A 25,372-nucleotide genomic window follows, 5' to 3' on the forward strand; every position below is an offset into this window, starting at 1 on the left:
ACACATCAGCAGTGTTCACCCAGCAGCACACATCAGCAGTGTTCACCCAGCAGCACACATCAGCAGTGTTCACCCAGCAGCACACATCAGCAGTGTTCACCTAGCAGCACACATCAGCAGTGTTCACCCAGCAGCACACATCAGCAGTGTTCACCCAGCAGCACACATCAGCAGTGTTCACCCAGCAACACACATCAGCAGTGTTCACCTAGCAGCACACATCAGCAGTGTTCACCCAGCAGCACACATCAGCAGTGTTCACCTAGGAGCACACATCAGCAGTGTTCACCTAGCAGCACACATCAGCAGTGTTCACCTAGGAGCACACATCAGCAGTGTTCACCTAGCAGCACACATCAGCAGTGTTCACCTAGCAGCACACATGAGCAGTGTTCACCTAGCAGCACACATCAGCAGTGTTCACCTAGCAGCACACATCAGCAGTGTTCACCTAGGAGCACACATAAGCAGTGTTCACCCAGCAGCACACATTTGCAATGTTCCCCTAGCAGTACACATTTGCAATGTTCACCTAGCAGTACACATTTGCAATGTTCACCTAGCAGCACACATCTGCAATGTTCACCTAGCAGCACACATCTGCAGTGTTCACCTAGCAGCATATATTTGCAATGTTCACCTAGCAGCACACATTTGCAATGCTCACCTAGCAGCACACATCTGCAATGTTGACCTAGCAGCACACATTTGCAATGTTCACCTAGCAGCATACATTTGCAATGTTCACCTAGCAGCACACATTTGCAATGTTCACCTAGCAGTACGCATTTGCAATATTCACCTAGCAGCACACATTTGCAATGTTCACCCAGCAGCACACATCTGCAATGTTCACCTAGCAGCACACATCAGCAGTGTTCACCCAGCTGCACACATCAGCAGTGTTCACCCAGCAGCACACATCAGCAGTGTTCACCCAGCAGCACACATCAGCAGTGTTCACCCAGCTGCTCACATCAGCAGTGTTCACCCAGCAGCATACATCAGTAGTGTTCACCCAGCAGCACACATCAGCAGTGTTCACCTAGCAGCACACATCAGCAGTGTTCACCCAGCTGCACACATCAGCAGTGTTCACCCAGCTGCACACATCAGCAGTGCTCACCCAGCAGCACACATCAGCAGTGTTCACCTAGCAGCACACATCAGCAGTGTTCACCCAGCAGCACACATCAGCAGTGTTCACCCAGCAGCACACATCAGCAGTGTTCACCCAGCTGCACACATCAGCAGTGCTCACCCAGCAGCACACATCAGCAGTGTTCACCCAGCAGCACACATCAGCAGTGTTCACCCAGCAGCACACATCAGCAGTGTTCACCCAGCTGCACACATCAGCAGTGCTCACCCTTCAGCACACATCAGCAGTGTTCATCCAGCAGCACACATCAGCAGTGGCTGTTGTGGCTCAGCTTGTGCATGAGCCGAGATATGACCTGTTAATTCGATGTAATTAAAAGAATAATGTGGCTTATGTTCAATTTGAACTTTATCGTTATTTTCCTGTATCACGGGCACGAGTAACCGTAACCAAGTCAGCAATACGCCGAACAACCGGAAAAAAAAGCCAGGTAAACACATTCGGGTTGTATAATACACAAATAACCCGCACATAGGAGAGAGAAGCTACGTCGACATTACGGTCCGGCTTGGACCATGTGTTTTTTCTCTACCCATATATTCCTTTACCACTATGTGCAATGTATGCAACGTTAAGTTAGTAGTATAACCACTGTAAGCAGAATGGCGGACCTGACCAGAGTAAGCAAGAGTCTGCCATGCAACCAGGATGGCAGTTGTGACATTATCTTGGTTTAATAACCTGCTATCAACTGATTGATGGATTGAACTGGACAGGATGGGATGGGGCCCCAGTACTGCGATACTCCGGACTGCCAGTTCGCTCGTCGAGAGGACATGACAGTAGCTGTGTCATGAACGCGGAATAAATTGCAACACACTCGACGCATGCCACACCCTTCACCTTGATGCCGGTGAAGGGTTCTTGTTCCAAGCAATTACAGCTATTATCCTCTTTCTGGAGTCGAGCCTAATTATTTCCCAATCTCCCAGATGGTATGACCCTACAGGTTTAGCGTTTCTCTATGACTATACTAAGGTTTTATCGTTAATTTTCATTTTATAACTAAGAGTTCCCACTTTAACAAAGTGTTCCATCATCTTGTCATTTATCTCGCCAAATATAATAAATTCTTCTGTAGATCCTAACATCTCTCTCCAGTATGTTAATGAGACACATTAAGACACAATAAGGGAAGACGTTTCGTCCACTGGACGAAACGGAACTAGATGTTGTACTCGCTACCCAAGGGTAGCGAGTACAACATCCATTTCTGCTGGATGCGCTACTCTTAATAATTAAGGATTGTATGGTCCAGTGGATTAAGGCATCTTGAGTTTTCGCCCAAAATGAGGCAAGCCAAAGCAGCATGAGTTCGAGTCCTTGGCTAGTCGTAGTGTTGTTATTGATCAATACCACTCGTTCGTGGTCACAATATAAAATACTGCTCGTTGTACTAGTACACCAACAGGGACTAGAATGAAATCAGCCTAGAGTCATCCACACTATCGTATGTCCTTGGGTAGCGAGTACAACATCTAGTTTCGCTGGATGCGCTACTCTTAAGGATTGTATGGTCCAGTGGATTAAGGCGTCATGAGTTTTCGCCCACCATGAGGCAGGCCAAAGCAGCATGGATTCGAGTCCTTGGTTAGTCGCAGTGTTGTTATTGATCAATACCACTCGTTCGTGGGCACAATAATAGAAAATACTGCTCGTTTTATTAGTACACCAAACAGGGACTAGTATGAAATTAGTCTAGAATCATCCACACCATCGTATGTCCTTGGGTAGCGAATTACTTAGAAAACCACAGGATTTAGCAGGGTATTATTTTTCTGAAGGTGGTACTGCTTGGCGTAGAAATAATAAATCCAATATTTTACACGAGGTGGGGCAACAGCACAAAAAATATTCAGTTTTTGAAAGAAATAGTGTATATATACCTTATGATAGTTTGAGTCAAGTCCGTCAGGTGGTCCTGACGTCAAGCCATTAAACTGCAATTTTATTAGTGATCTTATAACTGCAATCTGAGGACGACAGTTCCAACATTGGAACGACTCCCACAGGTATTAAAGTTATCTTGCGAATATCTTAAGAGAAATTCTTTTTATGGTGGAGTGATTTATGAAGATACTTCCTCAGCCCGCTGGCTAGCTCTTCTTCCTACAATGAGGCGACTTATTCGTCAGTGGTAGAGGTTTATATTTTGCTACCGATGCGACTAGTTTATTGTGACCCTCATATTCATTGTGTGGAGGGTTGGGCAAGAGCTATGGCTAAAGAAAAGATCCAGGAACAAGGTGGTAAAGTGTTCAGCTCACAACCGAAGAGACAAAGATTCGATCCTCAGACAATGGGAGACGTATGGAATTAAACGGGCATTGTGAGTCGTCTCCTAGGGAAGAAGATAAGGACCTCAAAGGAAATAGACCACAGTGCTTGGCTTTCCACAAAGCTCTTGATATACCCGTAACCAAGCACCATCAATCTTTTGGGACCTAGTTCTTAGGCCTTTTGTATATACATATGCTCTTGCGCTACTCTCCATGGGATGGATATGGAGCCACTTCGGCGGCAAAATCTAATAATCATTCTAGTATTTAGAATGTGTAGAGAGACAGAAAGTACATTCACTAATGCCACAAAGTTCAGTGAAAACAGTGAAGTGTAGTCACTAGTGCCCCACAGTTCTGTGTAATGGATGAAGTGTAGTGAGTAGCGTCTCTTAGCACCGTGGCCACCAGCCATCCACATAAGACGATCGGAATCCACGACAAGGAACTCAGGAATATTATTGATAGTGGTAAATACACGTTCTTGAACGAAGTTGAGAAAAGGTTATTACTGACTCGTGCATAAAGGTTTCTCAAAAAAGGCCTTAGGAAGAGTAGTAGCATGTCTCTCCCCCCACCCCAATAAAAAAAACAAAGAAAAAACTTGAAGGAAAGTGGTAGAAAGTTTCTTACGCTGATAGAATGGGTTTAACAATTGTGAGATGTTTCTTTATGAAAGAGAATAATGTTATTTTATAAATGTGGTTACCGGCGCCTTTATAAAGACTATTAATTTTTCTAATGGACTCTAATGGCCGCGGGGGCGTTGATCCCCGGAATAACCTCCAGGTAGACTCCGGGTAATATTAAATAAAAGCAGCGGAAGTACCAATAGTAATAATGATAAATATTTAATACGTGTTTTAAGAGCTTTCTCGAATTTGAAAAATTACATATAACAAACTGGTTTGGAAAAATCCGTGAGGAAATATCAATATTGAGTTAAATATGCACAAGCAAACACTTAGGATAATTTGTTATGGAAACTTTTCAATCTTGAGACCTTGTTCACTTCATATCACCAGTGAACAAAGTTCCAAGGTTGAAAGTTTCCATAACATAGTTTCCTAAGTGTGTGCTCATGTGTCTACACATATTGTTGGTATTACATACAGAAGGGCCCCGCTTTACGGCATTTCACTTATACATTTATTCACACTTCCTACAATAAATATATTCACCACTCACTATAAGCTAAGGACGAAAATATTTTAAGTAATGTGCTTACTTTACATGCATTTTTTTTAGGCCTAGTTCTATTGCTCACCTAATATATGATAGTGTAAACATGTTATCAGGCTTTTACATGCATTTGAAAAAAATAATATGTTTCACTTTACAGCGAGTTTCGCTTTACAGCAGTAGTCTGGAACCTAACCTGCTGTATAAGCGGGGCCCTCCTGTATCAGGATGTCACCATAAACTGTCCATGATGACATGGTCTCTCCTATAGAGCAACGGGGGGTTGAGGTAGCTCCAGTTCCTTGGACCAAGAGACCTTCGCATGTATCAAGGCAACCCTCTTGAAGGGTGATGAGGGCACAAACAATTACAGGTCTATAAGTAGTATACAAATCGTTTGTCAATAATTCCTTCCAGCAATCGAAAGTGAAGCTGCTATGATTTTTGAACCTACAGTAAGTTGGGTCGCGCTCCGATGAACACGAATTACGAAAGAAGCTTAATAGGAAATCAAGTGATGAGGAGTGTGAGTGCTGAAACATGAAACCAGTGTGTCGTCAGACCCAGCTGCCGCTGGTTGCTTTAATAATAAAAATAGTTTATTTGGACATGATACATAGTTGTACAAGGAATTATAGTAGTTGTGTGTACATGCCAAAAGCCCCTTGTATGCAGAGCATTATGGGCAGGCTTAAAATTAACTTAAGATTAACTAAGCAATGATTGATTCAGTGGTAAAAATTACAGTAAACAATTTACAATATGAAGTACAATTGAGTGTATTTTAAACAATGAAATTTGAACATTTCAATTATGAAGCATTATAGTTGTACAAATTCGTAGCATTACAATGTATAATATAACAAAATGATCAGTTTACTATATGTAGTCATACAATTTATTAATCTAATCAGATCGAATAAAATCAATGATCTGTAGTGCAGAAACAGGTCATATGGTCATTAGATGAGTTACTGTGCATTCAAGAGAATGGATTATTCTATTAGGTAATGCAATTAAAAACGTAGTTTGATAGGGCCACGTGTTATACATTTATGAAATATACAGTTATTTAATATTTATTGATCTTTGAGCATTTAATTTTTTTTTTTTTTTTTTTTTTTTTTATTCGCCGGTATTCTCCCGGCCCGGGTCTTTTCCAAGTAGTGGTGACCCGGCCTTGGCTCCCTATCTGGGGAGTGTCTCGAGACTTAAGTCTCCCATGGGAGGAGGTACAGTACCTCCTCATCTTTGGGACCAAGTGTCCCCAGGCCTAGCCACATTCCCCGCCCTCACGGGGCTCGTAGGGAGAAGCTAGGCCTCTGGTCTGCCATCTACCCCGCCTCAAATGGGCTCGTGGGGATGGCAGTCTTATGAGCTGCAGATGGTAGCAAGCTCAGGCTTTAGCATTTAATTATGGGGTTCTGAGGCTCGGGGAGTTAAACAGTGTTTAATGATATTTTGAGGCAGTAGAAAGTGATTTGTTAATTTTGTAGGTAGAGTTAAGCACTGTGTGTTTAGTTTTGGGTGAGTAAGTGATTTTTAAGAAGAGTCTTGAATTCTTAGTTATATCGTTGAAAGTGAATCAGTTTCCAATACTGGGGTGGAATGATTAGAGTCAAAAGACAATTGTAGGCCATAGGTGACACAAGCAAGGTGATAATTCTGTGCTTCTGATACATAAACAGAATTGACTACCTCCAAGCCAGAAATGTTCAGGACAACAGCCAAATCAGTTGAGGATTTATCAGTTAAGGATTTGTACATTTAGTTGTCAGCATGAACAATGTGCTTCAGCTGTTGTTTTCTTGAAAGCAACAGGACATTCACTGATATGAATGGACATTAGAAACAAATGCCTCGAGCACAGTTTATGAACCTAGAAGGTAACATCTATGAAAAAGTTTTCCAAAGGTTCCTGGGATGGCAACAGCAACGGCTGAGAGGAGGAAATTGACTAAAATATTTATCAGTTCGTCAATGAAAGATGTTTCAGCGATGGAAAAAGGAAGCAGTATAGCATGTCAGTGTTTCCCAGAGTGCCAACTCGAGCTGCTAGAGGTGATTGTGGAGAAATGATCCTTATCCTGCAGATTATTTACTGCAGTCCTATCCAAGTTTGCAACAACGGAAGACAAAAAATCGAGAGGCCGATAAGCGAATGAGCACAAATCTTCGTCCATTTCCCCGTCGGCGTTACGCCCTCGAACCAGAAAAGAGAAAATACCTCCTGATGTGTGTCTTAAGTCATTTAATTACCAACAACCCGAAGCTTACCAACAGCTTAATGCAACATCAGGTTAAATAAAAAAAACTGTATATCATAACATCATAGTAAAAACAGAAAACAGAAAAAACATTTTACAAAATATGACGAATATTTTTTTGAAGAATCTGTAGCAAAAGTTGATCATTTATTTTGTCTCAGAGAAAAAGCTTTTATTTTTTTAATTACATAATATGACCATAAATTAATAATAGCAATAATAATAGTATAAAAATAATATAGGTTAATACATAAATGGTTGTTTATTTAAAATTGCTTTAATAACTTTAATTATAACTATAATTACAAAACTCAGAATATCAGCTGATACAAAAATAAGCGACAACAGTAAAAATAATATAATTTTTAAACTGCCGAAATTATTAAGACTTCAGAGGATAAATACAGACAATACAATTTAATAAAAAAAAATCAGAGAAGTAAAACAAATAAACTTAAGAAACATTTCTTTAAACAGAACATTTTGTATCAAACGTATGTAAATAAAACAACGAGGGTATATATAGTATATATTTTTTTTTATTAGGCAGAACCTGCGAGTTTGGTTTGTGAAGCAGCGATCGCTTAGCAACATAAAACGAGTGAAAATTTAGTGTCGCAATGTGTCCACGAAAATCAGTCTGAACGTCGCGGAAAAGATATATTACGATGATATTTTATAAACAGTACTGACTTAAATTAACAACTAGCCCTCCATATTTTTTACCATGCTGATGATGGGTTGTTGAGGTGGTTCGCACATTTAGAAAGGATGGAACAAAATAGGATGACTGGGAGAGTGTATAAATCTGTGGAGAGAAGGCGGGGTAGGGGTCGTCCTAGGAAAAATTAGATGTGAAGAGTAAAGCATGTTTTGTATGCCAGAGGCTTGGACATCTAGCAAGCATGTGTGAGCGTGCTATATTGGAGAGGAGACAAGTTTTTTTTTATGACTTGACGTGCTATTGGAGTGTAAGCAAGGTAACATTTATGTAGGGATTCAGGGAAACCGGTTAGCCGGACTTGAGTCCCGGAGGTGGGAAGTACAGTGTCTGCACTCTGAAGGCAGAGTGGGAATATATGCAGTTCTGAACTGTTGTATCGGCGTCCGTATGGCAAGACAGTGATGGAGTCATGGTGAAAATGTTTATTCTTTTTTTAAGGTCACCCTGTCTCGGTTTTTATATATATATATATATATATATATATATATATATATATATATATATATATATATATATATATATATATATATATATATATATATATATATATATATATATATGCAGAACAGCCACTGTGAAAAAAATGCGAAATTCCAAACGCTTTCTTGACTTCTCACATTATCAAGGAACTATAAAAATAAAAGGTTAACAAAAAAGCATAAGGACAAGACTACACCTCGTTGCCACCCCAACAACACCAGACTTTTTATACTGGTGTAGGTAGGTAGTCAGTGATCCGTGAAACACAGCTTATATTCAACCCAAAAAATTGTCTAATGTATCTTAAATTCTTCCCAAATTTTATTAACTATAAATTAATCCAATTTATATATAAACCAAAAGAAATATTCATATTATTTTCAAAGCTACTTTTTATTAGACATGATTCTATTGTATTCCTCTCAACCATGGACTTGCTTGATACAACTTTCTCAACTTTTTGAAAATCAATTGGATGGTTAAAATCTCTCACATGAATAAATAGAGCATTGGAATCTTGTCCAGTTCTAATGCTATATTTATGTTTTAATCTTAGTTCAAGACTTTTCCCAGTTTAACCATAATAAACTTTATCGCAAATTTTACAAGGAATCTTATTGACACATCCGTCAGCATTTTGGGGGGAATTCTTTATCAAAAGTTTTTTTACTGTATTAAGATTTTTAAATACAACTTTGATATTAAAAGTCTTAAGAAGAGAAGGCATATCAACCAAGTTTTCATGGTAAGGGAGAACCAACATATTTTTAGTTGAATAAGGCTGGTTGTCATTTTTAGTTGAATAAGGCTGGTTGTCCCTTTCTGATTGTAAAAAGTATTTCTAGCAATTTTAAAAGAATTATCAACAACGTTTCTTGGGTATTTCAGATCACTAGCTATTTCATAAATTTTGGATATTTCCTCATCCTTGAACTCTGGACTACAAATACATAAAGCGCTCAAAAACATTGATGAGAATACCGACAGTTTAACTCTATCTTTTATTTTCATAGTTCCTTAATAATGGAAGAAGTCACGAAAGCGTTTGGAATTTCCTTATTTTCTTAGGTGGCTGAGGCAGGGTGACCCAAAAAGAAAGAAAATCCCCAAAGAGAAAATACTTTCATCATCATCCAACACTTTCACTTCACTCATACATAATCACTGTCTTTGCATAGGCTCCCAGATACAGTTTGGAAGCATATATAAAGAAATATAACATATCCCTCTAAACTGCCAATATACCGAACCCCTCCTTTAAAGTGCAGGCATTGTACTTCCCATTTCCAGGACTCAAGTCCGACTATATAAAAACAACCGGTTTCCCTGAATCCCTTCACTAAATATTACCCTGCTCACACTCCAACAGCTCGTTAGGTCCCAAATACCATTCGTCTCCATTCACTCCTATCTAACACGCTCATGCACGCTTGCTGCAAGTCCAGACCCCTCACCTACACAACCTCTTTTACCCCCTCCCTCCAACCTTTCCGAAGACGACCCCTACCCCACCTTCCTTCTCCTACAGATTTACACGCTCTCCAAGTCATTCTACTTTGTTCCATTCTCTCTAAATGACCAAACCACCTCAACAAACCCTCTTCAGCCCTCTGACTAATACTTTTATTAGCTCCGCACCTTCTCCTAATTTCCACACTCCGAATTCTCTGCATAATATTTACACCACACATTGCCCTTAGACATGACATCACTGCCTCCAGCCACCTCCTCGCTGCAGCATTTACAACCCAAGCTTCACACCCATAAAAAAGTGTTGGTACCACCATACTAAATATTAGATAAGTTTGGATATATTTGACTGCTGTGAGGTGTGTATTTTCCAGTGTGCATACAATATTTTTTTTTTTAAGTTTCCTGTTTAAAAGATTAAATATCCTTTATTTCAGAGCAGAGGTGGATTATTCTCACAGTATAATCGATAGGTCCTAAACACAGCAAGCTGCCTAGACACTTAAATACTGCCATAGATAATTATATGGTGTGACCTAGAGATGTATCGGATGCGAAAATTTAGATATCCGCGGATGCGGTGTATGAGGATGTCTTACTTATTTTGCGAATGCGGATAACTGTTTACAGTAATATGCGGATGCGGATGTAAGAAATTGTGCGGATGTTCCGTGGATGCGGATGCGGATACCTGATACATCTGTACAAGTAGGCAGTACTAGGCACTGGTGGAGAAGTGTCGGATGAGAAAAATATCCGCAGATGCGAATGTGTATGAGGTCTTACTTATTTTGCTGACGTCGATATCTCTTTACATTGAAATGCGAATGCAGATGTCAGAAATTGTGCGGATGTTCTGCTGATGCAGATATCCGATACATCACTAGACTGTAGCCTAACTTGAGACGCCTCTGAGAGTGAAGGCTGTTACTGAAGCCTCAGTCTTTCTGCCTTCGCTAGTGACAGATGCCTTCACTAGTGACAGCTGCCTCCACCAGTGACAGCTGCTTCCACCTGTGGCTGACAGCTGCCTCCACCAGTGACAGCTGCCTCCACCAGTAACTGACAGCTACCTCCACCAGTGACTAACAGCTGCCTCCACCAGTGACAGCTGCCTCCACCAGTAACTGACAGCTACCTCCACCAGTGACTGACAGCTGCCTCCACCAGTGACAGCTGCCTCCACCAGTAACTGACAGCTACCTCCACCAGTGACTGACAGCTGCCTCCACCAGTGACAGCTACCTCCACCAGTGACTGACAGCTGCCTACACCAGTGACAGCTGCCTCCAACAGTAACTGACAGCTACCTCCACCATTGACTGACAGCTGCCTCCACCAGTGACAGCTACCTCCACCAGTGACTGACAGCTGCCTCCACCAGTGACAGCTACCTCCACCAGTGACTGACAGCTGCCTACACCAGTGACAGCTGCCTCCAACAGTAACTGACAGCTACCTCCACCAGTGACTGACAGCTGCCTCCACCAGTGACAGCTACCTCCACCAGTGACTGACAGCTGCCTCCACCAGTGACAGCTACCTCCACCAGTGACTGACAGCTGCCTCCACCAGTGACAGCTACCTCCACCAGTGACTGACAGCTGCCTCCACCAGTGACAGCTACCTCCACCAGTGACTGACAGCTGCCTACACCAGTGACAGCTGCCTCCAACAGTAACTGACAGCTACCTCCACCAGTGACTGACAGCTGCCTCCACCAGTGACAGCTACCTCCACCAGTGACTGACAGCTGCCTCCACCAGTGACAGCTACCTCCACCAGTGACTGACAGCTGCCTACACCAGTGACAGCTGCCTCCAACAGTAACTGACAGCTACCTCCACCAGTGACTGACAGCTGCCTCCACCAGTGACAGCTACCTCCACCAGTGACTGACAGCTGCCTCCACCAGTGACAGCTACCTCCACCAGTGACTGACAGCTGCCTCCACCAGTGACAGCTGCTTCCACCTGTGGCTGACAGCTGCCTCCACCAGTGACAGCTGCCTCCACCAGTGACAGCTGCCTCCACCAGTGGCTGACAGCTGCCTCCACCAGTAACTGACAGCTACCTCCACCAGTGACTGACAGCTGCCTCCCCATCGGTAAACTGGATGTAAATAAATAAATATTTAAAATAATAAAACTTGGGCATAATTTTGTTACCTGTGAACCTTGCCAAGATGGACATTTCAGAATATTTTTGTCTTTAATAAAATATTCTTGTCTGCTGTTGACGTAATCACTCTGCTTGCCTCTTCTAAAACATCTCTCCCTAACCTTAGTAAAATGTCTCTTTGCTTTTGATTAATTATCTATCACTACCTTCCATAAAATCTCTACCTACCTCTGACAGTTTACCTTTTCTTTGTATGTGTTAAACTCTCATTTCCAATCTCTGATAATCTGTCTAGCTTTGATAATTTTTACCTGCCATTGATAATATATTTCTACTTCTCTCTAGTTTACTGTGATCAAATCAATGGGCTTGCCTTGGATAAGATTTCTCTGCCTGTCTTTTAGAAAATCTTTGCCTGCTTTTTAATATATCTCTGCCTGTGGCATTCTCTTATTTTTCTGCCTTTACTGCCTTTCCTATATACCATCTTCATGAGCATCCTGCGATGGCAGACAGCTAAGTTATTGTCTTATGTCTTTCATATAGCATTACTGTATTAGCGAATGCATTGGAGATACATAAATCTAATCTTTATATCCTACTTTCTCCTCCAGTTTCATAACCTTTGTTTACCGTCCCTTTCTCTTTAGACTTGCTTTGTATTCTTCTTACTTCGACGTCTCTGAGCGTCTCCGGAAGCGGCTGGTTACTGGTTTCCGGTAGGAAGGCCACCATGAGGCTGCCGATGATCCCTGAACACCCGAAGATAACACTGGCAGCCCACCACGCATACGGAGCCTGCAAAAGGAGAACAACGGCTTAGAGAATTGTTTGTTAACAAGACACTATGTACGATTTATGGTATATTATTGATAAAATATGTCATCCATCGGAATTCTAAAGAACCGATAAAGTCCCTGTTGGAAGATACGTCTTTTCAATAAAATACCCAATACGGCTTCTGGTATCCTAACATACTTGTCGATATACTCTACCATGGACGTGCAAGAGAATCGGTGTAGGTACTCAATATATATTCATTGTGGTCTTTATCCAGTAGGACATTTTATTTAACATGAGTAAAGATGTTATTGTATTTAGCGTGATTAGTTAGGGAAGTTTTATAAATATACAGAATCGTCAAAAAAAAAAAAAAAAATATTTCGGTAAGCCAGCGGAAGGCCTCGGTCAGATGACCAAATCTCCAAAGGCGGGTCATCATCTGACTAAGACCCGCGCCAGGAAACACTTGTCTTGTTTCCTGACGAACCTTACCTAACCTAATGTTGCAACCCCTGAATGGGTTACAATGTATATTATGTATATATATGTATATATATGTATATAATTATTACCTTTTCATATAATTTTATATTGCTTATATTTGCGATAATAGCTAAATCGTAAATATATTGCTTTATATTATTATTTGACTTAGTTATGTTGTTAGGTAGGATGTAAGACATATATTATGTGCTCATAGTTCAAGTCTTGATTGTCTAACTACTGTAATTATCGCTTGTGGCTCGTTACTCTGCCGGCTTCTCGTTGTTGCTGGGCAGCAACTGTCCACGGAGCTATCACGTGATAGAGGGGGGGTGTTCTCACCTCGCCTGAAGTATTCAGTCTGGTCTAGACTCGCTGGGTGGTTGGGCGTATTCTTGACAAGTGCCTAAATCTCCCTTATTGGCCCTTGTTGGAAGATCGTCTCTTGTCTCACTGTTGTTGGTTCTGTAGAACTCTGTTCACAGAACACTGTATAGACTTAGTGATTTTCGACGTTGTATTGAGGTTGTGTCACATAGACATTCTGAGCAACTCAGGTCCTGAGCTGTAGCTTCTGACCTAATTTGTACTGGTATCTGTGTATTGTCACAGTCGGGGATTTTCTTATGCTGAACTTAGATTCAGTAGTATGGGAGTTTTGTGACTTGTGGAGGATCTGCTGATGGTCCCTCCTTAGTGCCATTAAATTATCTCCTTGTTCCTGATTCTGTGTCGCAGTTGCTTGTTATATTGCTATTGGGCTTAGCATTCTTTTTATTGTTCAAGCAGACTGTTCTGATTGCCAGTCGGTCAAGAAGTTAGTTTATGTGAGGACTTTGTCAGTCACTTGTTTAAGTCTAGTCAAGTCGTGAGACATAGCGAACTACTTAGAGCACTTACACACATACATACAAATTTACTTGTACATATTAGTAATATCTTATTAAATGTTAATGTGACAGACGGTACTTAAGATTTAAAAATGTGATATGTGCTTTCAGCACAATTATACTGTACACGAGAGAAGGGATTATTCTTATTTTGTTTGAATTGATTAATTTAATTTAATTTGATAATATACCTCTAGTAGTAGGTTGGTAGACAGCAACCACCCAGGGAAGTACTACCGTCCTGCCAGATGACTGTGAAACAAAAACCTGTAACTGTTTTGCATGATGGTAGGATTGCTGGTTTCTTTTTCTGTCTCATAAACACGCTAGATAACAGGGATATCTTGCTACTCCTACTTACACTTTGGTCACACTTCACAGACACGCACATGCATATATATATATATACATACATCTAGGTTTTTCTCCTTTTTCTAAATAGCTCTTGTTCTTTTTTATTTCTTCTATTGTCCATGGGGAAGTGGAAAAGAATCTTTCCTCCGTAAGCCATGCGTGTCGTATGAGGCGACTAAAATGCCGGGAGCAATGGGCTAGTAACCCCTTCTCCTGTATACATTTACTAAAAAAGAGAAGAAGAAAAACTTTATAAAACTGGGATGCTTAAATGTGCGTGGATGTAGTGCGGATGACAAGAAACAGATGATTGCTGATGTTATGAATGAAAAGAAGTTGGATGTCCTGGCTCTAAGCGAAACAAAGCTGAAGGGGGTAGGAGAGTTTCAGTGGGGGGAAATAAATGGGATTAAATCTGGAGTATCTGAGAGAGTTAGAGCAAAGGAAGGGGTAGCAGTAATGTTAAATGATCAGTTATGGAAGGAGAAAAGAGAATATGAATGAGTAAATTCAAGAATTATGTGGATTAAAGTAAAGGTTGGATGCGAGAAGTGAGTCATAATAAGCGTGTATGCACCTGGAGAAGAGAGGAATGCAGAGGAGAGAGAGAGATTTTGGGAGATGTTAAGTGAATGTATAGGAGCCTTTGAACCAAGTGAGAGAGTAATTGTGGTAGGGGACCTGAATGCTAAAGTAGGAGAAACTTTTAGAGAGGGTGTGGTAGGTAAGTTTGGGGTGCCAGGTGTAAATGATAATGGGAGCCCTTTGATTGAACTTTGTATAGAAAGGGGTTTAGTTATAGGTAATACATATTTTAAGAAAAAGAGGATAAATAAGTATACACGATATGATGTAGGGCGAAATGACAGTAGTTTGTTGGATTATGTATTGGTAGATAAGAGACTGTTGAGTAGACTTCAGGATGTACATGTTTATAGAGGGGCCACAGATATATCAGATCACTTTCTAGTTGTAGCTACACTGAGAGTAAAAGGTAGATGGGATACAAGGAAAATAGAAGCATCAGGGAAGAGAGAGGTGAAGGTTTATAAACTAAAAGAGGAGGCAGTTAGGGTAAGATATAAACAGCTATTGGAGGATAGATGGGCTAATGAGAGCATAGGCAATGGGGTCGAAGAGGTATGGGGTAGGTTTAAAAATGTAGTGTTAGAGTGTTCAGCAGAAGTTTGTGGTTACAGGAAAGTGGGTGCAGGAGGGAAGAGGAGCGATTGGTGGAATGATGATGTAAAGAGAGTAGTAAGGGAGAAAAAGTTAGCATATGAGAAGTTTTTACAAAGTAGAAGTGATGCAAGGAGGGAAGAGTATATGGAGAAAAAGAGAGAGGTTAAGAGAGTGGTGAAGCAATGTAAAAAGAGAGCAAATGAGAAAGTGGGTGAGATGTTATCAACAAATTTTGTTGAAAATAAGAAAAAGTTTTGGAGTGAGATAAACAAGTTAAGAAAGCCTAGAGAACAAATGGATTTGTCAGTTAAAAATAGGAGAGGAGAGTTATTAAATGGAGAGTTAGAGGTATTGGGAAGATGGAGGGAATATTTTGAGGAATTGTTAAATGTTGATGAAGATAGGGAAGCTGTGATTTCGTGTATAGGGCAAGGAGGAATAACATCTTGTAGGAGTGAGGAAGAGCCAGTTGTGAGTGTGGGGGAAGTTCGTGAGGCAGTAGGTAAAATGAAAGGGGGTAAGGCAGCCGGGATTGATGGGATAAAGATAGAAATGTTAAAAGCAGGTGGGGATATAGTTTTGGAGTGGTTGGTGCAATTATTTAATAAATGTATGGAAGAGGGTAAGGTACCTAGTGATTGGCAGAGAGCATGCATAGTTCCTTTGTATAAAGGCAAAGGGGATAAAAGAGAGTGCAAAAATTATAGGGGGATAAGTCTGTTGAGTGTACCTGGTAAAGTGTATGGTAGAGTTATAATTGAAAGAATTAAGAGTAAGACGGAGAATAGGATAGCAGATGAACAAGGAGGCTTTAGGAAAGGTAGGGGGTGTGTGGACCAGGTGTTTACAGTGAAACATATAAGTGAACAGTATTTAGATAAGGCTAAAGAGGTCTTTGTGGCATTTATGGATTTGGAAAAGGCGTATGACAGGGTGGATAGGGGGGCAATGTGGCAGATGTTGCAAGTGTATGGTGTAGGAGGTAGGTTACTGAAAGCAGTGAAGAGTTTTTACGAGGATAGTGAGGCTCAAGTTAGAGTATGTAGGAAAGAGGGAAATTATTTCCCAGTAAAAGTAGGCCTTAGACAAGGATGTGTGATGTCACCGTGGTTGTTTAATATATTTATAGATGGGGTTGTAAGAGAAGTAAATGCGAGGGTCTTGGCAAGAGGCGTGGAGTTAAAAGATAAAGAATCACACACAAAGTGGGAGTTGTCACAGCTGCTCTTTGCTGATGACACTGTGCTTTTGGGAGATTCTGAAGAGAAGCTGCAGAGATTGGTGGATGAATTTGGTAGGGTGTGCAAAAGAAGAAAATTAAAGGTGAATACAGGAAAGAGTAAGGTTATGAGGATAACAAAAAGATTAGGTGATGAAAGATTGAATATCAGATTGGAGGGAGAGAGTATGGAGGAGGTGAACGTATTCAGATATTTGGGAGTGGACGTGTCAGCGGATGGGTCTATGAAAGATGAGGTGAATCATAGAATTGATGAGGGAAAAAGAGTGAGTGGTGCACTTAGGAGTCTGTGGAGACAAAGAACTTTGTCCTTAGAGGCAAAGAGGGGAATGTATGAGAGTATAGTTTTACCAACGCTCTTATATGGGTGTGAAGCGTGGGTGATGAATGTTGCAGCGAGGAGAAGGCTGGAGGCAGTGGAGATGTCATGTCTGAGGGCAATGTGTGGTGTGAATATAATGCAGAGAATTCGTAGTTTGGAAGTTAGGAGGAGGTGCGGGATTACCAAAACTGTTGTCCAGAGGGCTGAGGAAGGGTTGTTGAGGTGGTTCGGACATGTAGAGAGAATGGAGCGAAACAGAATGACTTCAAGAGTGTATCAGTCTGTAGTGGAAGGAAGGCGGGGTAGGGGTCGGCCTAGGAAGGGTTGGCGGGAGGGGGTAAAGGAGGTTTTGTGTGCGAGGGGCTTGGACTTCCAGGAGGCATGCGTGAGCGTGTTTGATAGGAGTGAATGGAGACAAATGGTTTTTAATACTTGACGTGCTGTTGGAGTGTGAGCAAAGTAACATTTATGAAGGGATTCAGGGAAACCGGCAGGCCGGACTTGAGTCCTGGAGATGGGAAGTACAGTGCCTGCACTCTGAAGGAGGGGTGTTAATGTTGCAGTTTAAAAACTGTAGTGTAAAGCACCCTTCTGGCAAGACAGTGATGGAGTGAATGATGGTGAAAGTTTTTCTTTTTCGGGCCACCCTGCCTTGGTGGGAATCGGCCAGTGTGATAATAAAATAAAAACCTCTAGACTATGATTAATAAATTTATTAAATTTTAATTTCTCTAGTTAGTAGCCTACCAGTTGTAATCCTGAAGCACTATTGAATCATACTGAATTCTAAGGGATAGTTGGACAAGGATACTGACTAACTGTTACGAAAACCCAGTAACAGGCTGGATGCTAGAAGGGCAGTCCTTTCTAGAATTCACTGGAGATCTCTAAGCTTTTTAGAATCGCGTTTTTTGTAACACCTAATAATAGTACAAATATATTGATTTAGTAGAGAAAAATATTATGAACTACAGTATGGTTATTAGGTTTCAGAGGTTGTATGGATTTTTTCTTTATTCAACTTTTCACTTTTATTTCGCTCATTACTCGAGAATGCCTTGTCAGACTGGTTCCTAATTCGTACTGCCTGCGTACAGTAACAAGGACCACATTCTTGGAACAATTAATAGGTGCAGGCGCCCTATGACTGAAGTTGCTGAACCCATTCCCAGCATCCTGGAATGACTGATAACTTCCACAAGCCTCAGTGGTGGAGCTTCAAACATTCACAACAGGAGCCTCGTAATTCAACGACGGCGAAGACTGAAATTCCAATGCAAATTTGCCCATTTTAAATGCAAAATAGTGTTGTAATAAAGTTGGTAGAATTACCGACAATATGTAAAGTAAAAGAACACAAGTGCAACTAATGTGACATTTATTGTGGCAACGTTTCGCTCTCCAGGAGCTTTATCAAGCCATTACAAACAATACATGGACACAGAGGGTATATAAAGGCTCAGAGTGAGGTGTAATACTAGTGAGGTACCATTTCGATGTTCACTAGTGGTAGTAGTAGTAGTAGTAGTAGTGGTAGTGACAAAAGTAATACAATATGGTAGAGCAATTAATTCGTACATGAGTAAAAGGATATAAAAGCTATTACTTGGGTAACATAAAAATAGGTTGGACAAATATAGAGTGGAATGAGGAAGCTTTTTTCAGTGTTCACTCTCTGTGCTTTGTGTAGTATAACAGGAGAGACTATGTGATGGCAGGGTTTACTGTTTTCAGGAGGATTCTTGCTAAGACTTCGGAGATGGTGAAGCTGCCGTTGTTTTGTTTAATTGTATTCGAAACAGCGATCAGTGCTGATTCGAGGCACTTGCGTCTGCGGAAATTAGTTTCTTTGATCACTAATTGGGCGTCTCTGAATTTCATGAGATGATTGGTGGAATTTCGGTGTTGTACACAGGCGTTGTTCAACTTATCGTTCCTACATGCGTAAATGTGTTCATTGAGGCGGGTGTCGAGGTTTCTGGCTGTTTCACCTACGTAAATCTTGTCACAGCCTCCACAGGGTATAGTGTAAACTCCTGCATTGACTGGTTCGTGGTGCTTGGATTTTGTCCTGGTTATATTCTTTATTGAAGTGCTAGAAGCGATGGCGACTCTGGTGTTAGCTTGTGAAAGTACTTTTGAGACGTTCAGTGCAACCTGGCTGTTGGGAAGAATTATAACTTTGCTGGGAGTGGTGTTGATTCGTGGAGAATTTATGATCTGAAGAGCTCTTTTCTTGCAGTCTTTGATGAAAAAAGGAGGAAAATGTAACTCAGTGAATGTTTGGTGAATGTATGTACACTCCTCGTCAAGAAACTCAGGACTACAAATTCGGTATGCTCTTAGGAAAAACCCGATGATGATGCCTCTTTTGGTCTTGGTATCTTGACTGGAATAGAAGTGTGTGAGATCATTTTTATTGGTGGGTTTCCGATAAACTTGAAATCTTAGGTTGTTGTCTACTTTGTGAATGAGGACGTCGAGGAAAGGTAGCTTGTCATTGGACTCTTCTTCTAGTGTAAACTGGATCGCCGGTTCAACTGCGTTGAGCATTGCCTGAAGATCCCGTACATCAAAACGTTTTGGAGTTATTACGAGGACATCGTCCACGTAACGTAACCAAATGACGCTTGAAGGGATGATGTTGGCGAAGTGTTCGGACTCTAGGTGTTCCATGTATAAGTTGGCTAGGACGGCACTTATGGGGGACCCCATTCCCATGCCGTAGATTTGTTTGTAGAGCTTGTTATTGAAAGAAAAACAGTTGAAATTAACACAGAGTTCAATTAAGTCAACAAAATCTCCGGGAGGTAGAGGAAGATTAAGGTCCTGATTGACTTTACGTCGTAGAACCTCGATGGCTTTTTTGGTAGGTACTTTTGTGAAGAGGGAAGTCACATCCAAACTGCTTAGTTTCTTGTTACGGATGGAGAGGTTACGGATGCGGTTGAGAAGGTCACCTGAGTGTTTAAGATGAGCGGGGCTGACTTTCCTCGACGTCCTCATTCACAAAGTAGACAACAACCTAAGATTTCAAGTTTATCGGAAACCCACCAATAAAAATGATCTCACACACTTCTATTCCAGTCAAGATACCAAGACCAAAAGAGGCATCATCATCGGGTTTTTCCTAAGAGCATACCGAATTTGTAGTCCTGAGTTTCTTGACGAGGAGTGTACATACATTCACCAAACATTCACTGAGTTACATTTTCCTTCCTTTTTCATCAAAGACTGCAAGAAAAGAGCTCTTCAGATCATAAATTCTCCACGAATCAACACCACTCCCAGCAAAGTTATAATTCTTCCCAACAGCCAGGTTGCACTGAACGTCTCAAAAGTACTTTCACTAGCTAACACCAGAGTCGCCATCGTTTCTAGCACTTCAATAAAGAATATAACCAGGACAAAATCCAAGCACCACGAACTAGTCAATGCAGGAGTTTACACTATACCCTGTGGAGGCTGTGACAAGATTTACGTAGGTGAAACAGCCAGAAACCCGCCTCAATGAACACATTTACGCATGTAGGAACGATAACTTGAACAACGCCTGTGTACAACACCGAAATTCCACCAATTATCTCATGAAATTCAGAGACGCCCAATTAGTGATCAAAGAAACTAATTTCCGCAGACGCAAGTGCCTCGAATCAGCACTGATCGCTGTTTCGTATACAGTTAAACAAAACAACGGCAGCTTCACCATCTCCGAAGTCTTAGCAAGAATCCTCCTGAAAACAGTAAACCCTGCCATCACATAGTCTCTCCTGTTATACTACACAAAGCACAGAGAGTGAACACTGAAAAAAGCTTCCTCATTCCACTCTATATTTGTCCAACCTATTTTTATGTTACCCAAGTAATAGCTTTTATATCCTTTTACTCATGTACGAATTAATTGCTCTACCATATTGTATTACTTTTGTCACTACCACTACTACTACTACTACTACTACCACTAGTGAACATCGAAATGGTACCTCACTAGTATTACACCTCACTCTGAGCCTTTATATACCCTCTGTATCCATGTATTGTTTGTAATGGCTTGATAAAGCTCCTGGAGAGCGAAACGTTGCCACAATAAATGTCACATTAATTGCACTTGTGTCCTTTTACTTTACAAAATAGTGTTGAAATTTTCATTCCTGTTATATCACGTTAAAGAAATTTCAGTTTACCTATTTTGAAGGGCTTTATTATTTAATGGCTGATGCATCTTAGTGCCAGGACAGTACCTATTAAGTACAGCAAATTTGTCAATATGGTAAAATTGCTAAAAAAAAATGGAAAGTTGGCTTCCGATCAATTGCCTTTGTGGTGAGCTTCAAACGTTGTTGAAAGCTTCCTTTCCAAACTGTGGGTATTTGTGAACGTGTGTTTATTTATATTAATCATATTACCGCCTAAATATTTTTAATTTGTCTTACACCCACGTTTGACCCCAGGCAACAGCGAAGCTTTGAACTCGAAAACCCATATGAAGAGCATTGTCACCCGAACACATTATGCTTGATAATATACTTACTACCTCTGAATATGACGCACCAATCACTACTATACATATATATTTTGAATATTCCAGTAATACAAACATAATGGCAATCAATGATACTTACAATTACAGAGGTAACCAGTGGTGCTTGCACCTAAAGAGTTAATTTTACTCATAATCAATGTAACTAATGTTATACCAAGAGAGGCAATTACTAGCACTTACAACAAGAGAAGTAACCATTGGTACTTACAACAAGAGTAGTCACTAGTGGAGCACACATGAAGCCAATGCTACCCATCATGTTGACAAATGCGAAGCCTCTGGTGCGGGCCTCTGTGGGAAACAGCTCTGGTGCATACACATAATTCACCTGCAAAATTCAAATCAGTTACACATTTCACCGATCGGGTAGTTCAAACTCATGGCAAGCCAGTGCTAAAACTAGCAGGTCAGCAGGACTGACTGACTTGCCGGAAGTTCAAACCCTCCGTTCGTTGAGATACACACACTCGTGTTATTGCGTTTTCACGAGTCAATTACAGAATGTTACCTAATTTTGTCTACCGGAAATGCAAAATTGTGAGTTAATAAGTTAGGATCGTGTAGTTATTTAGGAGCGACGAGTGTCATGAGAAGGAGACCTACTCTCATGATGTCAGCGCGACCAGTTAAAATGTTTATGCATGAATATTTACCTCCTTGTAGCTCACACTAGTCATGGTTGTTTGATTAAGTCCGAGCTCGCAGCCTCGTCTCTTATGACAAACGGTCACATTCCCCACCTGGTCTCATGGGCCCTATCACACCTGTTCTTTAAAGTTATATGTGTCCTCTGCTTCTGCCACTTTCTCATGCAGAGCGTTTCACTTTTTAAGTCCTCCACATCTTCCACCTTTCTCTGCATCGGACTGAAGAAGCCAATGGCTGGCGAAACGTTTCCAGAATAAAAAATACCCGAATGTTGCACAAGTGTCTAATTTATTAACTTGTTAACTACCCTCAGACTGATGCAATAATTTCTGACATGCCTGTGGCTCATTTGCAGCTTTGACTATCGTCTATGTACCATTGTTTCCGGCCCTATTAGGTTCTCTAAGTACCTTGCACGCCATAATCATGTCTCATAGGTTTTTCTTTCTTCCAATTCCTAAGCCACTAATGTTTCAGTCTTTTTTTTTTTTACGTAGCATGATCAAGAAGTTACTTTAAGCACTTACTCCAAGACTACGTGTTAGGAAAAAGATTCCCACATTATTAATTTAAAGACACCAGACTATATACACTGCTAAGAAGAGGACTGCATTGTAATGTTTACCATCGTATTAAGTCACACTTTCTGAAAGACAGACAGCAACGAAACACGTAAAAAGACAGACAAACAGAGCATGCATGTGTTAAAACTACGTTTCGCTCATGGAGAATTTCATCAAGCTCAAAAGTTACTAAGTAATTTGATAAATCTCTCACTGAGTGAAATGTTAATTTAATTAAATAATGTCTTGCTTTATCTACTTCTCTTTTATTTAGTTACTCGTTCTGCTTTTTCCAAGGAAACTACATCTAAACAAACACAGTAGTCCAACAGATGTGCACAAAAACGTCAGCAGATAGTTAAATCATCCAGACTTTACTAGTCAAGGAGAGTATTATACGAGGAAAATTCTGTACAAGAGTGACAACTAATATTTGATATCACAATTTCCTTAATTAGAAAAGTGCATAAAAACATCAGACCGCCAGGGGGGACTTCATTAAACTAATGTAATTCTGCAGTAAATTCATATTAATATCAGGTTCTAGGAAGAGAAAATCTGGTGGAATCAGGTAAACAACGTGAAAATAAGCTCTGGTATAATATAGTATGTAAAGACTCACCCGCAGAAACTTGATTAAATTATATAACAAAGAGAAACCTTAGAATAAATAAGTCAGCATTAAAAAAAAACTCTTGTTAAGAGAATACACATTAGTCACAAATGAAATTTTCACTACAAATAAGAAAGTCAATTTTAACTGCAATGTTTTATATAGAGTTTCTCTTTTTCACGGTTGAACTCAGTTCAAAGCCTAGCCTTATCTATTGTATACTAACACTCCACCACCACCATCAACAGGCTTGCACCTAGGTACCTACTTACCGCTCTGCGAATACGGGAAATAGGTGTAAAGAAATATTAGCCCATACGAGTTGCCTTACCTGGGACTCAGGTACCTTGGGTTGACCAGAGTATTCTACCACTGAGCTACAAATCACCTTGTTGCGGTTTATATTATTACTAATACGACCTCAGTTCATGATGATGGTCAACACTGAAGACCAGGCTGACGACAAACTCACTTAATTAATATTAACTACTTAATAATAAACGTAAAATTTTCATAGTAAAGGCAAAACCTACCCCCATTACCCTAGTTTGAAGTCTTAGAGACTATTATTTTTAAATTCCTTCTTTTCCTTCAACTTTCATAGAATTCGTGATAGATATATTTTGAAATTTTTATGAAATTTACCTTTTTTTTTTATAAAGGTTATTAACGGTTTGTTGCCAGCTGTAAAATTTTAAGAAAGTTCGTCCTTTAAAATGCTCTTGACATTCTGAGTAGTACCTACTTAAAATGTCTCAACATCAAGAGTATTTTGAAGGACGAACTTACTTAAAATGTTACAGATGGCATTAATAAAACATTGTAAAGAAAGAACTTACCTGGAATGCTCCCGCTACCATCAGAAATCCTGCCATCACTAGGATCCACTTGATCCAGTAATAATCTGCAACGTTAAAAAAAATCATTGTATCTGATTTATTTACCTAAATATGTATGTTTGGTCACAGTAGCGCAGACTAATTTTTTATCATCTCTCAAAAAATCATTATGGAAAATAAGTGGGGGAGTTAACTACTTTTTGTTACACTTACTCACCGACAAATACAGAGATCACCAAAGGTAAAAAAAAAATCAAAGTAGATTTAGGAATGATGGCGTATATTTAAAAAATATTATAAGAATACGAGACGAGAACAAAAAAATCAATCCTTCAGCAAGCCTACGTATGTGTGCATAAAATCGTGTGTTAGTAGTAGAGGCCTGAGCTTGCTACCATCTGCAGCTCATAAGGCTGCCATCCCCACGAGCCCCTTTGAGGCGGGGTAGATGGCAGACCAGAGGCCTAGCTTCTCCCTACGAGCCCCGTGAGGGCGGGGAATGTGGCTAGGCCTGGGGACAGTTGGTCCCAAAGATGAGGAGGTACTTGTGCCTCCTCCCATGGGAGACTTAGGTCTCAGTCACTCCCTAAAGAGGGAGCCAAGGCCGGGCCACCACTTGGAAAAGGCCCGGGCCGGGAGAATACCGGCGAATATTTAATAATAATAATAATAATAAAATCCTGTGGTGAAAATATTATGTGATATCGAGAAGTTATTGGAAAAAAATAGATACAAAAAGCAAACACTAGGACATCTTATTAGAAACTCTTCTATCTTGTGATCGTCTCTCCAAATGTGTATAGTATTAACTGGCTAGGTAAAGCTGTAATCGAGCCTATCATAATATATAAAATTAAACATCACTTAGCCTAAATAGTGTATTATAAAAAGAAATGTGAGCATTGAAAAGAGCTGGAGGATAATTCCAGTGTCTGAGACAGATAATTAACTAATCAAAACTCGAGGACTGGCTGCACCTTTATTTTCACTAGTCACAAGTCTGACTTATTGCATAACATCTCATAAACTCAATATATTACTTTGTTGTGTCATTAGTAAAGCATTTGCGTATAAAGTATGTTGTATAAACTGTAGTGTTGAAAATAAAGATAAAATTACATGACGAAATAAGTGATGCAAGTGAAAATTAATTAAAACAGTAAAGGAAATGGTGAATTGTAATATGAGGACACGACTGGAGAGTGAGAGACAGCGGTCGTGGTACGT

General features: G+C 40.4%; 1 protein-coding gene across 2 annotated transcripts in view; it reads right to left on the reverse strand.

The window, feature by feature from the left end:
• Positions 1 to 11,639: 11,639 nt before the first annotated feature.
• LOC128694275 (organic cation transporter protein) overlaps positions 11,640 to 25,372 on the reverse strand; it is a 173,161-nt gene continuing 159,428 nt past the window's right edge. For both annotated transcript variants that reach the window (XM_070081238.1, XM_070081233.1), the window contains exons 11-13: positions 24,146 to 24,210; positions 21,691 to 21,810; positions 11,640 to 12,483 (exon numbers count right to left, since the gene is read on the reverse strand). In XM_070081238.1, coding sequence (XP_069937339.1) covers positions 12,277 to 12,483; positions 21,691 to 21,810; positions 24,146 to 24,210 — 392 coding nt within the window. In that variant the 3' untranslated portion in view covers positions 11,640 to 12,276. The remainder of the gene's footprint in view (positions 12,484 to 21,690; positions 21,811 to 24,145; positions 24,211 to 25,372) is intronic.

This window comes from Cherax quadricarinatus, chromosome 6, assembly GCF_038502225.1.
Source record: "Cherax quadricarinatus isolate ZL_2023a chromosome 6, ASM3850222v1, whole genome shotgun sequence".
Classification (NCBI taxonomy): domain Eukaryota; kingdom Metazoa; phylum Arthropoda; class Malacostraca; order Decapoda; family Parastacidae; genus Cherax; species Cherax quadricarinatus.